Source organism: Lampris incognitus, chromosome 3, assembly GCF_029633865.1.
Source record: "Lampris incognitus isolate fLamInc1 chromosome 3, fLamInc1.hap2, whole genome shotgun sequence".
Classification (NCBI taxonomy): Eukaryota; Metazoa; Chordata; class Actinopteri; order Lampriformes; family Lampridae; genus Lampris; species Lampris incognitus.
The window spans coordinates 89,622,243-89,638,040 of record NC_079213.1 but is presented as its reverse complement, the minus strand read 5'-3'; the positions used below and the strand labels follow the sequence as shown (position 1 = coordinate 89,638,040).

The 15,798-nt window shown below is 48.7% G+C and overlaps 1 protein-coding gene across 1 annotated transcript; it reads right to left on the bottom strand.

Annotated features, from left to right (window-relative positions):
- Positions 1-10,050: 10,050 nt before the first annotated feature.
- On the bottom strand, positions 10,051-10,749 carry LOC130108975 (uncharacterized protein K02A2.6-like; the record flags this gene model as incomplete). The annotated part of the gene is made up of 1 exon (XM_056275642.1): positions 10,051-10,749. A coding segment is annotated over one exon (699 nt), but the record flags the coding sequence as incomplete, so codon positions are not given.
- Between the last annotated feature and the right edge of the window lie 5,049 nt (positions 10,750-15,798).

Below are 15,798 nucleotides of genomic sequence, written 5' to 3'. Positions count from 1 at the left end.
GGGAGTCTTCCGCGGCTACATGGTTCGCGCAGGCTGAGGCACAGTTCGCGCTCAGAGACATAACAGCAGACGAGACCAGGTACTACTACGTATTGGCAGCGCTGGGGTGCGCTACGGCTTCCAGGATAAGCGGTTTCATAACCAACCCACCGGCCGATGGTAAATACGCCGCACTTAAACATCTCCTCCTTGAAACTTTTGAACTGTCTGCAACGGAGAGAGCACGTCGCCTCTTCGCAATTCAGGGCTTGGGAGATGGCAAACCATCGGAGCTAATGAGCAGGATGTTAAACCTACTGGGTCAAGAAAAGCCATGTTTCCTGTTTATGGAGCTGTTTCTGCGCAACATGCCGCCCCACGTCCAGACTGCGCTCGCTAACTCCACCATCACTGATCCCCGTGAGCTGGCAAAGGAGGCTGACCGATTCTTCGTCGCTACACAACGTTCCTCCCATGCCGGGGTGCTGGCTCCTACCTTCACTGGCCCCCCGCCGACATCGCGGGCGTGGCCCGACGGTGGCGCCACAGCATCAGACCGCTACAAGCCCTCTGGACTCGGTATGTACCACGCTCGATTTGGTGCGAAAGCTAAACGGTGCCGTTCCCCCTGCAACTACAGGCCGACGGGAAACGAGAGGGCCAACACTCAGTAGTGGCCATGAGTGTTGGCGATACGAGCAGGCTACTCTTCATCCTCGACACCATCTCCGGTCGGCGATTTCTTTGTGACACGGGCGCACAGAGAAGCGTGCTCCCTGCTACTGACGTCGACATCATGGGCGGGGAGCGGGGCCCCCAGTTGGCGACGGCTGACGGCAGCCCTATCCACACCTACGGCGTGCGGTCTGTAGAACTGTGTTTTGGTGGACAACGTTTCACGTGGGAGTTCGTCATGGCCAATGTAACGCTTCCCCTCCTCGGAGCTGATTTTTTGTGCGCTTACGGTTTACTAGTGGACATTCAGAACAGCCGTCTGGTCGATGCCTTAACCTTCTCCTCCTTCGCATGTACGCGGAGGGAAGCGGCCTATGCAGGTCTAGCCAACTCTCTCTCAGAGGCAGACAAGTTCACCCGCCTCCTCGCTGAGTTCCCTGACCTCACCCAGCCTACCTTCTCTGCACCCACCGCTAAGCATGGGGTGGAGCATCACATTGCTACGAAGGGGCCCCCGGTCTACGCCAGAGCCAGGCGTCTCGACCCCGCCAAACTCGCCATTGCCAAGTCTGAGTTCGAGCACCTGGAACGCATGGGGATCATCCGCCGCTCTGACAGCCCGTGGGCGTCCCCACTCCACATCGTCGCTAAGCCTGATGGAGGTTGGCGCCCATGCGGGGACTACCGCCGACTAAATGACGCCACCACGCCTGACCGCTATCCTGTCCCGCATATCCAGGACTTTTCTGCAAACCTGTCTGGCAAATGCGTCTTCTCAAAAGTCGACCTGGTCCGTGGTTATCATCAAGTTCCCGTGCACCCCTCAGACATCCCCAAGACAGCGGTGACAACCCCATTCGGCCTATTTGAATTCCTACGAATGCCATTTGGACTCAAAAACGCGGCCCAGTCCTTTCAGCGGCTGATGGATTCAGTGCTCCGTGGCCTTCCTTTCATCTTCGTCTATTTGGACGACATACTCATCGCCAGCGCCTCCGAGGAAGAACACCTGTCCCATCTTCATGCCCTCTTCACACGCCTCAGCCAGCATGGGCTGATCGTCAACCCGGCGAAGTGCCGGTTCGGGCTGACAGCCATGGATTTCCTCGGGCACCGCATCACTGGGGACGGGGCAGTCCCCCTGCCCTCAAAGGTGGAAGCGGTGGCGGCCTTTCCGCGCCCCCAAACAGCTCGTGCGCTCAGGGAGTTCATCGGGATGGTGACATTCTACCACCGCTTCATTCCTCGAGCCGCCTTTATCATCCGGCCACTGTACGAGGCGCTGAAAGGCATGTCCCCCAACCAGGCGGTCGACTGGACAGCAGAGCGGGACCGTGCGCTCACCGAGACTAAAGCTGCGCTCTCCCAGGCTACCCTGCTAGCGCATCCTTCACCTACAGCGCCTATTTCCATAACCACGGATGCATCGGACTATGCTGTTGGTGCGGTTCACGAACAGTGGGTGGGGGGGGCTTGGCAGCCTTTGGCCTTTTTCAGTCGCCAGCTTACACCCCGAGAGCGCAAGTATAGTACTTTTGACAGGGAACTCCTCGGTCTCTGGCTCGCCGTCCGGCATTTCCGTTTCCTGCTAGAGGGCCGCGAGTTTACTGCGTACGTGGACCACAAGCCCCTCACGTTTGCCATGTCCAAGACGGCCGAGCCATGGTCCGCTCGCCAGCAGCGACAACTCTCCTACATTTCGGAATTCACTACCGACATCCAGCACGTCGCTGGTAAGTCTAACCAGGTAGCTGACTGCCTGTCTAGGGCAGTGATTGGAGCGGTCCACCTAGGCCTTGACTATGCACAGATGGCTGCTGACCAGGCCACGGACCCGAGCATCCTCCGTCTCCGGGCCTCCGACACGGGGCTCCGCCTGCAGGACGTTCCTTTCAGCGACACAGGTGTCACCCTCCTGTGTGACGTCTCCACAGGACAGCCCAGGCCCATCGTCCCGCACAGCTGGAGACGCCCCGTATTTGAAGCTGTGCACGGCCTCTCTCATCCAGGCGGTAAGCCATCCGTGCGCCTGACCTCTGCTAAGTTTGTGTGGGAGGGACTTAAGAGAGACGTGAAAGCGTGGGCCGACTCGTGTGTTGCCTGTCAGCGGGCTAAGATACACCGCCACATTAAGGCGCCCCTGGAACGCTTCGCAGTGCCGGAGAGACGATTTGACCATGTCCACGTCGACCTGGTTGGTCCCCTACCCCCCTCCCATGGGTTCACCTACCTCTTCACTGTGGTGGACAGGACTACGCGCTGGCCTGAAGCTGTTCCCCTGGCATCCACGACGTCTGCTGATGTGGCCCGGGCTTTTATTGGGTCGTGGGTCTCACGTTTCGGTACGCCTTCCGACCTTTCATCTGACCGTGGGCCACAGTTTACCTCAGAGCTATGGAATGCTGTGGGTGAGGCTCTGGGCGTCAAGCTTCATCGCACTACCGCCTACCACCCTCAGGCGAACAGCCTATGTGAGCGCTTCCACCGGTCCATGAAGGCTGCGCTTCGGGCTACTCTCAAGGACTGCAACTGGGTTGACAAGCTCCCATGGGTCATGCTGGGCCTGCGGACCGCCCCGAAGGAAGACCTACAAGCCTCCTCTGCGGAGCTGGTGTACGGCACGCCGCTGCGAGTCCCAGGCGATTTCATGCCCAATGCAACGCGTCCCTGGTCAGCTGTGGACCAACGAGCCTCCTTGCTGGACGGGGTCAGAGCTTTCACACCCGTCCCTACCGCCCAACACGGCGCTCCGGTGTCCCAGGTGCCCCCAGGTCTGCAGTCAGCAGACTACGTGTTCATCCGTCACGACGCACACCGCCCCCCTCTGCAACCCCCTTATGACGGCCCCTTCCGCGTCCTGGAACGGGGAACTAAGCACCTGGTGGTGGATTTTGGGGGCACGGCCGAGCATGTTTCAGTGGACCGAGTTAAACCCGCACACCTGGACTTGACGCAGCCGTTGGAGTTAGCCCAACCTCCTCGTCGCGGTCGTCCCCCGGCTCCGCCTCCTCCCCCCGTGGAGGCCCGAGCTGCCTCTTCTGCTCCTCAGGCCGACCTCCACAGGCCCGCGTCAATGCCTCCCAGAGACACTCCGGCCCCTGTTATCCGGAGCCGCCGCGGACGGCCTGTCGTCCACCCGCGCCTGCCTGACTTCGATTACTAGGGCGAATTCTGGGGGGGCTCATGTGGTGGACACGTATTGGGGACAGAATTCAACCCAGGAACTAAGGGTTAAGTCATGGTTGCCCTGGCAGGTTAACGCAGGGTTAAGTTATGGTTGTCCAGCCAGTTTTCTGGTTATTCTTGCCACCTCCGCTCAGTCGAGCTAGGGGTTTTGTTTGTCTCTCTGATTTACCGTGGATTAAAGAAAGTTGCCTACACGGCTAAAGTGTGAACCTACGGTCTTCTCCGTTACTTCGGCTCTACATTACAGTATTAATATAGCTATCAATATATTTTAATAGGGCCTATTATTTAAAAAAAATCTAACAAAAACAGTCTTTATCAATTAAAAAGTCAGAGTCCGGGTCTCCAACTTCCGAGTCCGAATGCAGTAAATTCGCGAGTCCGAGTCATCAGTGCTCAAGTCCAAGTCGATTCACGAGTCATGAAAATCAGGACTCGAGTCGGACTCGAGTCCGAGTCCTGGACTCGAGTACTACAACACTGCAGAGTACACAAGATGTAGAGCAATGTGAGTCAGACACCAACATGAGTGGGGAAGGTAGTCGTCCAAGGAGAGACCGGAGACCTCCCCCGTATCTAGATGATTAGGAGTGTGATGACCAGGTTTTAACCAGCATTGACTACTGTTACAGGGTTATTTGTGATGTACCCCAAACCCTGAAACAAGCCCTAGGCTCACCAGAGTCCTCACTATGGGCTAAAGCTATGTAGGATGAGATGAGTTCCCTGAGGGAAAATGACACTTTTACCCTAACAACATTGCCAGAAGGTAAACATGCAGTGGGGGGCAGATGGGTTTACATCGTTAAGGAAAACCCAGTTGAAACCACATATAAAGCAAGATATGTAGCTAAAGGCTATAGTCAAATTGAAGGGATAGACTATAGTGAGACCTTTTCCCCAACCGCTGATATGACCTCTGTACGCAGTTTAATGCAGGTTGCTGCACAATATGGTTTGGAGCTGCACCAAATGGATGTAAAAACTGCATATTTACATGCTCCCATTGACTGTGAGCTATACATGGAACAGCCAGAAGGTTTTGAGGTTAAGTCTCAAACTTGTGAGAGACTAGTCAGTAGGCTCAACAAGTCACTCTATGGCCTGAAACAGTCAGGACGAAACTGGAATAAAATGCAGCATGATTTCCTTTGCCAAAATGGTTTTGTTCAGAACCCAGCTGACCACTGTGTATACAACAAACAAACCGGGAGTGAGAGAATCATTTTGATTATCTGGGTCGATGATGTTCTTATTGCAGCGAGTGACAGTCAAACCCTCAGGAATGTGAAAGAGCTATTGGGAGACCAATTCAAGATGAAAGATCTTGGTAAAATAAAACATTTCCTTGGTATTGACTTTACACAGGGATATGGTGAAATAAAGATGAACCAAAAGAGGTACATCACAAAAATCCTGGAGAGGTTTGACATGACTCGCTGCAGACCAAGATCGACCCCATGTGAGAACAAACTGAAATTTGATGATGAAGGTAACCCTGTTGATTCGAGGAGGTACCGAGAAATGGTTGGCAGTTTGATCTATGTAATGACAAGTACTAGACCAGACCTTAGCTTCATTGTAAGTAAACTGTCACAACACCTGTCTGACTCAAGAGAGCAGCATTGGGTAGCTGCAAAGCATGTGCTCAGATATTTGAAGGGAACTGTTAACCATGAATTGTGTTACAAGAGAAGTGATGTGAACCTTAACCTTATTGCATTCAGTGATGCTGACTGGGCCGCAGACAAGAATGATAGAAGAAGTATTACTGGTTATTGTTTTTGCCTCTCTGAAATGGGTCCCGTTATCTCTTGGAAGTCTAAGAAACAACCCACTGTTGCTTTATCCACATGTGAAGCCGAGTACATGGCTTTGGTGGCTACTACACAGGAGAGTATGTATCTTGTTCAACTGTTGAATGGGATGGATATGGGGTGTGATTATACACCAGTGACTATCCATGAGGATAACCAGGGTGCCATTGCTCTGTCCAAGAATCCTGTATGTCGTCAAAGGTGTAAACATGTTGACATCAAATATCATTTTGTTCGGTCTGCACTTAGTGATGGAAGGATAACTATTGAGTATTGCCCCACATCAGACATGGTTGCAGATATTTTGACTAAACCTGTAACTAAAGCTCTGCTTGACAAGTTTGTTTCTTTTGTTTTTGGTATGTAAGATGTTTTTATTTTCTTTGCTAGATGTACCTGACAACTGCATACTGTAATCAGCCTAAGAGCAAGTGGGGGTGATGAACACTGTCTTGAATGCCTTTATGCTGACGTCACTGTGCAGAGGGGGGTGGGTGATTACTCTACAGGTGCTGCTAATTATGCTTTTCAATAAATAAACGGCCGGTTGCCCTTGTTTGGCATTCTGGTGAGACCAGAGATCCGATGGCTACCGTGTATCAGTTTGTCCCCGTTAATAGTGCTTTCTGCTAGCTATATGTTACCTACACAGTCCTGATGGCAGCTAGAAACATGATAAGATCATCATCATCCTCCCTTCTTGGCTCTTGGTGACAGGCAGGTCCGCAGCCGCCTCCTCCCTCTTACTCTGCGCCCTTTGCCCAGGCTTGGCTGCAGCAGCTGCCGGGGAGGTTATGCACACAGCAGCGCCACTCCAAACACACTGGGCCCCTCTAGTAGTTACTACGTCATCTACGGCCATTTTATCTTTCTAGGAATTACTATGGAATTTAGGACACTCCAGGTTTACATTTTGTGTGGTTTCACTTGTTTCCAACAGTATCTGTCTGCGGACTGCAAGACAGGGGCGTAACATACAAGACAAGCACCCAAAGTACAAGACATGCCCAAATCAGTTCAAGAAGCACCTACTTGCCAGTTCAAGAACCCTCCCCCTGCACTCTGAGGTGTTAGGGGTTGGGGGGTTAATGTTAGGGCAGGTGATGGGAGTCCTGCTACAGTTACGCCTCTACACATTCCGCCCCTGTAGTCTGCAGACGGACCCTTCTTCCTTCCCCGTTGCCATTGGCCTTGTTACTCCTCCCTGGCTCCTCACTACTCACTGCCACTTCAACCGCCTGATCGGCAGCTTCCGCATCCTCTGCTTCATGCTTTGTGTGCGGGCAAGCGACGTGCTTATGTCCCACGTCCCCGCACTCAAAACACTTCATACTAAAATTGCATTATCAGCTACATATGTATAATTCATAAAAACATCAGACTGTGGAATCTGGATTGGTACGTTTTGGATCAGCAATGTCAGTCTGTCCAAAGGAGTTGAATCAAGTGTAACTGGACTTGGTATATATCCGTGAAAACGTTTCGCCTCTCATCAAAGAGGCTTCCTCAGTTCGTGCCTTTCTGACTAGACGAAGCTAGTGTGACTGGCTGGTGATGAGACTCAGAATTTATCCTCTTTTGAGTCGTTATCAGAGCTATAGATGTCCATGGCTCTTTGTGACCCGATGTTTACCAACACCCGTCGCTAACGGAGCCATAGATATGAGTGGCTCTTTTGCGTACCGATGTTTGGCCGCGCCCGTCGTTATCGGAGCTATTGATATGCGTGGCTCTCCTGTGCTCCGATGTCCAGCTGCGCCCGTCGCCATCGGAGCTGTTGATTTGCATTTGTTTAGTAGCGACGGTCGTTGGGGGTGTTAGTTTCGACTTCATTGTTCAGTGGTCATGAGAGTCGTTGGAGCCGTTAGTGACCGACTGTTGTTCTTGGAGGCTAGGCTTCTTGAGTCTCCTGGGTAGAGATGAAAGGACGGCATTGTAAGTGGGGGGAAGACGTAAAGAACAACAGTTTGCCCTTCTTGGATTGTGACGTCCACATTGGGGTTTACAGGAATCCTACACACACAAACCAATATCTACTTTTCGACTCACACCACTGTCGTGTATGAAACACTAATATTGTTCTAAACTGTTTAAGTAGATAACTGGAAAGTGCACACAGCAGACTTATGACAGTAACGTAGTATGTTTATTCTTACGCTGTAACAACCTAGCTATCCCGAGTAGAGCGGAGTACCAAGAGAACGCCCTGGTGGCGATTCTGCCTTATATACTCTTCAGGAACAACCAATAGCTGACCTCCACCTCATTCAGCACCAATCACATTTGAATGTGCACATTCAAAACCAACCAACCCACACTGGTTAATATTCTGTGTTGGGAACACCACAGCTCCTCCCCTGTAAATTCAAACTTCATTTTTTTCCAAGGATTCTAACATATCATTTTTGCTCTTAAGCTCATAACAAAGTACAGTATTTCTTCAACAGTAACCATACATTACATTACAGATTTCTTTTCTTTTTTTTTCATAACCAATCTGCATGTCAGTCACAAGTTCAGTCTATCAGGAGGACGTCTGTCTCTCACAGGACGAGTGTTCCTTTCCACAACTGGCGGTGGTGGTTCTGCAGGTCGTTCATCCACAACCTGTGGTTCAGGATGTTCTGACACATCAGTGTCTGCATTGAAATCATCAATCTCCCAAGAAGCTCCATCACAAGAGTCCATTTGAGTCGGATCTGGATTTCCTTTGACACCCAACATCTGGTTCACATGTCTTTTCACACAATTTCCATTTACTTCAACACTGTATGTGACAGGACCCAACACTTCACTTATAACTCCATTCAACCATTTCTCCCCTCCCCTGTAATTTTTTACCAACACGTGTTGACCAACCTTAAAAGACCTAACACGGGGAAGATTTGGTTCAGACTCAGTCTGCATTCTCTGAGAGAACTTTGGTTTGATAAGACACAACCTGGTTCGCACCTGTCTTCTCAGAAATAGCTCAGCTGGGGTCTTTCCTGTCTTAGTATGGGGTGTGTTTCTGTACCCAATCAGAAAATTTGCTACACAGTGCTCAAGCGTCATACCACCAATGGCTCTATTCTTTGCAAGGGATTTCTTAAGATTTTGGACCAATCTTCCAGCTAAACCATTACTTGCAGGATGGTATGCCGGTGACTTGGTGTGTTTTACTCCCTTTTTAGTCAAAAATGACTCAAACTCTTGCGATACGAACTGAGGTCCATTATCAGTTACAACCTCTTTAGGCAACCCATAAGCTGCAAATAAATTTCTCATTGCTTCAATTGTCTTAGATGAAGTAGTAGTGGTCATGGGAACTATCTCTGGCCATCTAGCATAGGCATCCATCACTACTAAAAACATCTGCTTGTGGTCCTCAGCAAAATCAAGATGTACTCTTTCCCATGGACTCGAAGACCATTTCCATGTATGTATCGGTGCGGTAGCAGGCATACTATGCTGCTGCTGACCAATAGTACACTGATTCACTTCACGTTCAATACTGTCATCTAATGTAGGCCACCAGAATAAACTTCTGGCGAGGGACTTCATTTTAACTATTCCCCAGTGGTGCTCGTAATTCTGACAATAGCCTGTCTCTTAGTTTATCAGGCACTACCACACGGTAACCCCATAATAAACAATCATCCTCAATGCTAAGCTCTAATTTTCTCTGAAAATAAGGCTTCAGTGACTCATCCTGTACATGTTTAGGCCATCCAGTTAACACCAACTGTTTAACCAATCTTAACACAGGATCTCTGTCTGTTTCTTTGGCTATTTCTCTAGCAGTAAGAGGTAAGTCTTCCAGGTAAGACACTCTGTAAATTGGGTTTGACACCACATCTACATCAGGCTTCACAGGTAATCTTGATAAAGCATCAGCATTGCTATGCTGCTCTGACTTCTTGTACTGGATTTCGTATGTATACGCTGCCAAAATTAGAGCCCACCTTTGTAATCTAGCGGTGGCCAGTGTTGGCACACCTGTTTTAGGCCCCAGAATTTTCAACAGTGGCTTGTGGTCTGTCACTAACAAGAATTTCCTTCCATAAAGATACTCATGGAATTTCATAACTCCAAAAACAAGACCCAGTGCCTCTTCTTCCAGTTGAGAGTAATTCTGTTCTGTTTTAGTTAACATTCTGGATGCAAATGCGATAGGTCTCTCACTTCCATCTTTCATTTTGTGGCTGATTACAGCACCAACTCCATAAGGAGAAGCATCACATGCTAGTATGATAGGTAACTCTGCATCAAAATGTACTAACAATTTATCTGACTGAAGAGACTTCTTTGCACTATCAAATGCACTTTGACATTTTTCTGACCATACCCAGGTTGCATCTTTATGCAGCAATGCTGTCATTGGATGAATCAGAGTAGATAGATTAGGGATAAACTTCCCATAGTAGTTTAACAGAGCTAAGAATGCCCGGAGTTCAGTTACATTTTTTGGAACTGGAGCCCTCTGAATAGCATCTGTCTTTTCCTTCATTGGATGTATGCCCATGGCATCAATGACATGCCCTAAGTATGAAACGCTGTTCCGCATGAATGCACACTTCTCTCTTTTAACCCTGAGATTGTAAGTTTCAAGTCTACCAAGCACCTCTTCCAAGTTAGTCAGGTGCCTTTCTGTATCTTTTCCAGTAATTAAGATGTCATCTAAATAACAGATGACCCCTTCCATGCCCTGAAGAACCTGATCCATAAACTTTTGAAAAATAGCAGGGGCGCTAGCAACACCGTAGGGTAACCTATTGTAGTGATACAACCCTCTGTGTGTGTTGATAGTTAGGCAATGTCTTGAATTGTCCTCTAACAGAACTTGCTGATAAGCCTGCGACAAGTCTAATTTGGTAAACTGCTGACCTCCTGCTAGTTTAGCAAATAAATCTTGGGTTTTGGGTAGTGGATACTGTTCCACATTCAACCATGGATTGATGGTGACCTTGTAGTCTCCACATATTCTCACACTATCATCCTTTTTAGGCACACAAACTATGGGAGCTGCCCACTCACTGTAATTAATGGGTGAGATGACACCTTCAGCTTCCAATTTTGCCAGTTCTCTCTCTACGGCTTCTCTTAATGCATAAGGCACGTTTATAGGCTTACAGAACTTGGGCACTGCATCTGGAACTACATGTAGTCTGGCTTCAATACCTTTTAACTTGCCTAGCTCAGGTTTGAACACTGATGCATGTCTGGCACACACATCATCCACAGTATCAGGAGCCACTCTGTTGACTCTTGACCAGTCTAGCTTTAATTGACTTATCTAGTCTCTACCCATTAATGCAGGACCTCTTCCTTTCACGACTAGTAGTTCTGAGTGTTCCTTGCATTTTACCTTTGCTGCGAATTTTCCTATCAATGGCAATGATTCCTCACTGTAGGTTTTCAGCACACAATTTGCAGGACTAAGTTTCACATCTTTAAACCTGCGTTTAAGTAGAGTTTCAGATATCACTGACATGGCTGCGCCAGTGTCTACCTCCATTTTCACCCTTGTACCATTTACACTGACATACACATAGTAGGGTTTCACAATGTCACCTTTACCCGTGTCCATTGCAAAAAGTTCGGCCACTCCAATGTCTGACCAGTGTCAGTGTTCTGTACAGCATCCACCATGCACCTTGTCGGCACACAGCAGTCGTCTCTGGCACTGCAGAGCTGAGGCTGGATAGGATCTCCATCTGCCCGAAGACTGTGAGCGTTGCTCTGGTCCACGTGCTTGAGAGCGTTGCAACCAAGTCTTCCCTGCTGCTTGATAGCGCTGGAATTTGTACATGTCCCGTGCTTGAGAGCGTGGAAACATTCCAAATGCCTGGTCCCTTTCGATGCCTTGCCATAGCTTCCTTCTTTGGGTGAACGGCATGCTTTTGCGATGTGTCCCTTTTTCTTGCACTGGTGACACTCTGCGTCCTTGAACCTGCATTCATCCGGTCTGTGGCCTTTTCCATTGCAGTGATAGCAGGGCTTTCCATTAGCTGTAGACTTTACCGTAGCCTCTCTATGCTTTAGGTTAGCCTTCTTTTCTACCACATTAGCTTTATAGCCTTTCTGTGCAAACTGTTGCGCACTGTTGCCTTTTATTACCTCAAAAGAAAGCGCCATTTCAACTGCGAGCTGTAACGTTAAGTCTTTTGTGTGAGCCGCATTGAGTAACCGATCTCTTAGCTCACTGCTCTTAACTCCACAGACAAACCTATCACGCAGTGCTTCATCTAAAAATGTTCCAATTTTGCATGTGGCTGCTAACTTTCTCAAACTTGCAATGTACTCACTTATTGTTTCGTTTTCCTTTTGGTTTCTTCTGTGAAACTTGCATCTCTCGGCAATAAAGTTGGTTTTCGGGATGTAGTGCTTTTCTAGCATTCCCACCAGTACTTCATATGTTTTACCCGATGGCTTATCTGGTGCACACAAATCCATCAGCAAGCTATGTGCCCGTTTTCCTACCACCGTAAGAAATACCGCTTTGGTTTTCTCATCTCGAGTGTCCAATCCATTTGCTGCTCTAACCGCTGGCGATAACTATCAAAACTTTCCTCACTTTCCTAGAAGTGGAAATCTTCTGGCTTACCGAATGCCATCTTCTGTTCGACGGTCCTTTCACTCACCGAACGTCTCCCTGGTTGTTCGTTGTTTACGTCTGCCTCGCTGGAGCTGCTTGACATGCTAACTCTGTGACTTCCAACTTAAACATCCCATCCTCGTCGCCAAACTGTCGTGTATGAAACACTCATACGGTTCTAAACTGTTTAAGTAGATAACTGGAAAGTGCACACGGCAGACTTATGACAGTAACGTAGTATATTTATTATTACGCTGTAACAACCTAGCTATCCCGAGTAGAGCGGAGTAACAAGAGAACGCCCTGGTGGCGGTTCTGCGTTATATACTCTTCAGGAACAACCAATAGCTGACCTCCACCTCATTCAGCACCAATCACATTTGAATGTGCACATTTAAAACCAACCAACCCACACTGGTTAATATTCTGTGTTGGGAACACCACAACCACCCTCTGGAACACAAACTGAGCGTCATCAGAACTTTGCAAAACAGAGCTGACAATGAGCCCAGCAGCACTCAGGCCGAACGAGAAGAACACAAACACCTGAGGGGAGCTTTAAGAACTTGCGGCTACCCCAGTTGGACCTTTGTGAAAACTGCAACATGTTCCAAAAAGACCAACCAGGTGAGCGATGAGGAGAAAAGGAACAGAAGGAAGAGCAGTCATCCCATATGTTTCTGGGGTCTCCGAGAAACTCGGGGAGAATTTTCAACAAAAACCGCATCCCAGTATACTTCAAACCCAGCAACACACTCCGACAAAGACTGGTTCATCCCAAAGACCGTGTATCACACACCCGGAAAGCAATCTGGTGTATGCTGTACAATGCAATGAGGATTGCACTGACCTATACTTAGGAGAAACCAAACAACCACTACACAAACGAATGTCCCAACACAGAAGGCCAAACTCCTCAGGACAAGACTCAGCAGTCTATCTACACCTAAAGGAGAATAGAAGACACACTCCTTCGAGGACAGCAACGTACACATTTTGGACAGAGGAGATAGATGGTTTGAAAGAGGGGTGAAGGAAGCCATCTATGCGAAACTGGAAAAACCATCCCTCAACAGAGGAGGAGGTCTGCGACACCACCTATCCCCCACTTACAATGCCGTCCTTTCATCTCTACCCAGGAGACTCAAGAAGCCTAGCCTCCAAGAACAACAGTCGGTCACTAACGGCTCCAACGACTCTCATGACCACTGAATAATGAAGTCGAAACTAACACCCCCAACGACCGTCGCTGCTAAACGAATGCAAATCAATAGCTCCGATGGTGACGGGCGCGGCTGGACATCGGAGCACAGGAGAGCCACGCATATCAATAGCTCCGATAACGACGGGCGCGGCCATAACATCGGTACACAAAAGAGCCACTCATATCTATGGCTCTGTTAGCGACGGGTGTTGGTAAACATCGGGACACAAAGAGCCATGGACATCTATAGCTCTGATAACGACTCAAAAGAGGATAAATTCTGAGTCTCATCACCAGCCAGTCAGACTAGCTTCGTCTAGTCAGGAAGGCACGAACTGAGGAAGCCTCTTGGATGAGAGGCGAACATTTTTCACGGATTTATACCAAGTCCAGTTGCACTTGATTCAACTCCTTTGGATAACCATGACCTGGATGAATGAGAACATTCACAGAAATGCCAGTCTGATATCTGATAAGTGAATTACTTCAGTCCTAGCAAACAAACAAACAAAAAAAACGTCCCCTAAAGGTCCTCTCTGAACATCCGGTAAATATCATTGTGTAGGGTTTTCATTACATCACAGGAACGTTATTGTGGGATATTCAAAATGCGTCCCGAGGACATTACAGGGACGTTAGGAGAAAGTCTTTTAGATGTCCCCAGGGAACGTCCTCTAGACGTTAAAGGGACTTTGTTGATAGACGTTCAAAAAATGTCCCGAAGATATTACAGGGACGTTAGGGGAAGTCTTCTAGACGTCCCCAAGATGTCACGGGGGTGTTATTGCAACGTCCCGCGGACATTACAGGGACGTTAGGGGAAGTTTTCTAGACATCCCTGGGATGTCACGGGGATGTTATTGCGGGAATGTCCCGAGGACATTATAGGGGTATGTTAGAGAAGGAAGTCTTCTAGACATCACTGGGACATCACGGAGACGTTATTGCTAATGTCCCCGTGACGTAATGCAACCCTACACAATGACATTAACCGGACATTCAGAGAGGCCCTTTAGGAGACATGCTGGGGACGTTTTATGTTTACTGGGGTATCAGCACCCAATGCCGATCGGATTGGTCACAAACCTCTAGTAAAAGTAGCGAGAAGTGTGTAGCCCAATGTAAGGGAGTAGAAGTACATATAGTTTATCGTAAATGTACTCAAGTAAGAGTAAAAAGTATTCTGCAAAACAAATATTCTTAGAATTGTAACTTATTAAAAAAATACTCAAAGGGCGTGTCCGGGTAGCATAGCTGTCTATTCCATTGCCTACCAACACGGGGCTCTCCGGTTTGAATCCCTGTGTTACCTCCAGCTAGGTCGGGCGTCCCTACAGACACAATTGGCCGTGTCTGCGGGTGGGAAGCCGGATGTGGGTATGTGTCCTGGTCACTGCACTAGAGCCACCTCTGGTTAGTCGGGGCGCCTGTTTGGGGGGGGGGGGTAGCGTGATCCTCCCACATGCTACATTCCCCTGGTGAAACCCCTCATTGTCAGGTGAAAAGAAGCAGCTGGCGACTCCACATGTATCGGAGGAGACGTGGTAGTCTGCAGCCCTCCCTGGATTGGCGGGGGGGGGGGGCAGAGATACGGCTTGGAAGCGTGGGGTAATTGGCCAAGTACAATTGGGGAGTAATATAATGGAGTAAATGTAACTAGTTACTACCCACCTCTGCATTTATCCTTCAAATTGATTAAAATATCTATCAAAGCAGGAACACTATGTAAACACATGCCTTCCTATTAGTACATATTGGAGAAATGCCATAAATTAGACAGAATCTTCCCTATTCATAATATGTCATGAGAAAGTGTGAGCCGCAGAGCGCTGAGAGAGGTAGCCTGCAGGGTGGCCAGGGCTGAGTTACATCCTTAAGGGAGCCTGGGGCTCGTGGCCCAGACAGGCGGCTACAGGCCAGCGCACTGAGAGAGGTGAGGGAAACCATGTGAGCCATCAACTTAATTAGCACTCACATCCCATCGGGTTTGAGCTGACAACGTCGTTTCTACTGAACTGAGGAATGACGGCTATTTGCCAAATTTATAGTCAATGTTGCTGCAGCATAAAAATCAGGAGCTATTTCTTTATTCAGGTATACAGGTGCTTATAATGGTGCTATTGATTTCACATAGCCTTGGGGAGGGGTTTTCTTTTAAACATCTGCAATATTTTGACAGCTACATGCACGGGTGCTGCTCTGAGCCCCTGAAGTATGGCATAACTTGCTCTTTATCTTTAGTCGTCCAGAGGGCGGATTCATCAGATTTGTCAAAAAATGACATCCAGCCCCCACTAACACCTAAAAAAGACTGCCAGGCTGCCCAGAGAATGCCTGTATAATTGAGAATGTGTGTGTTG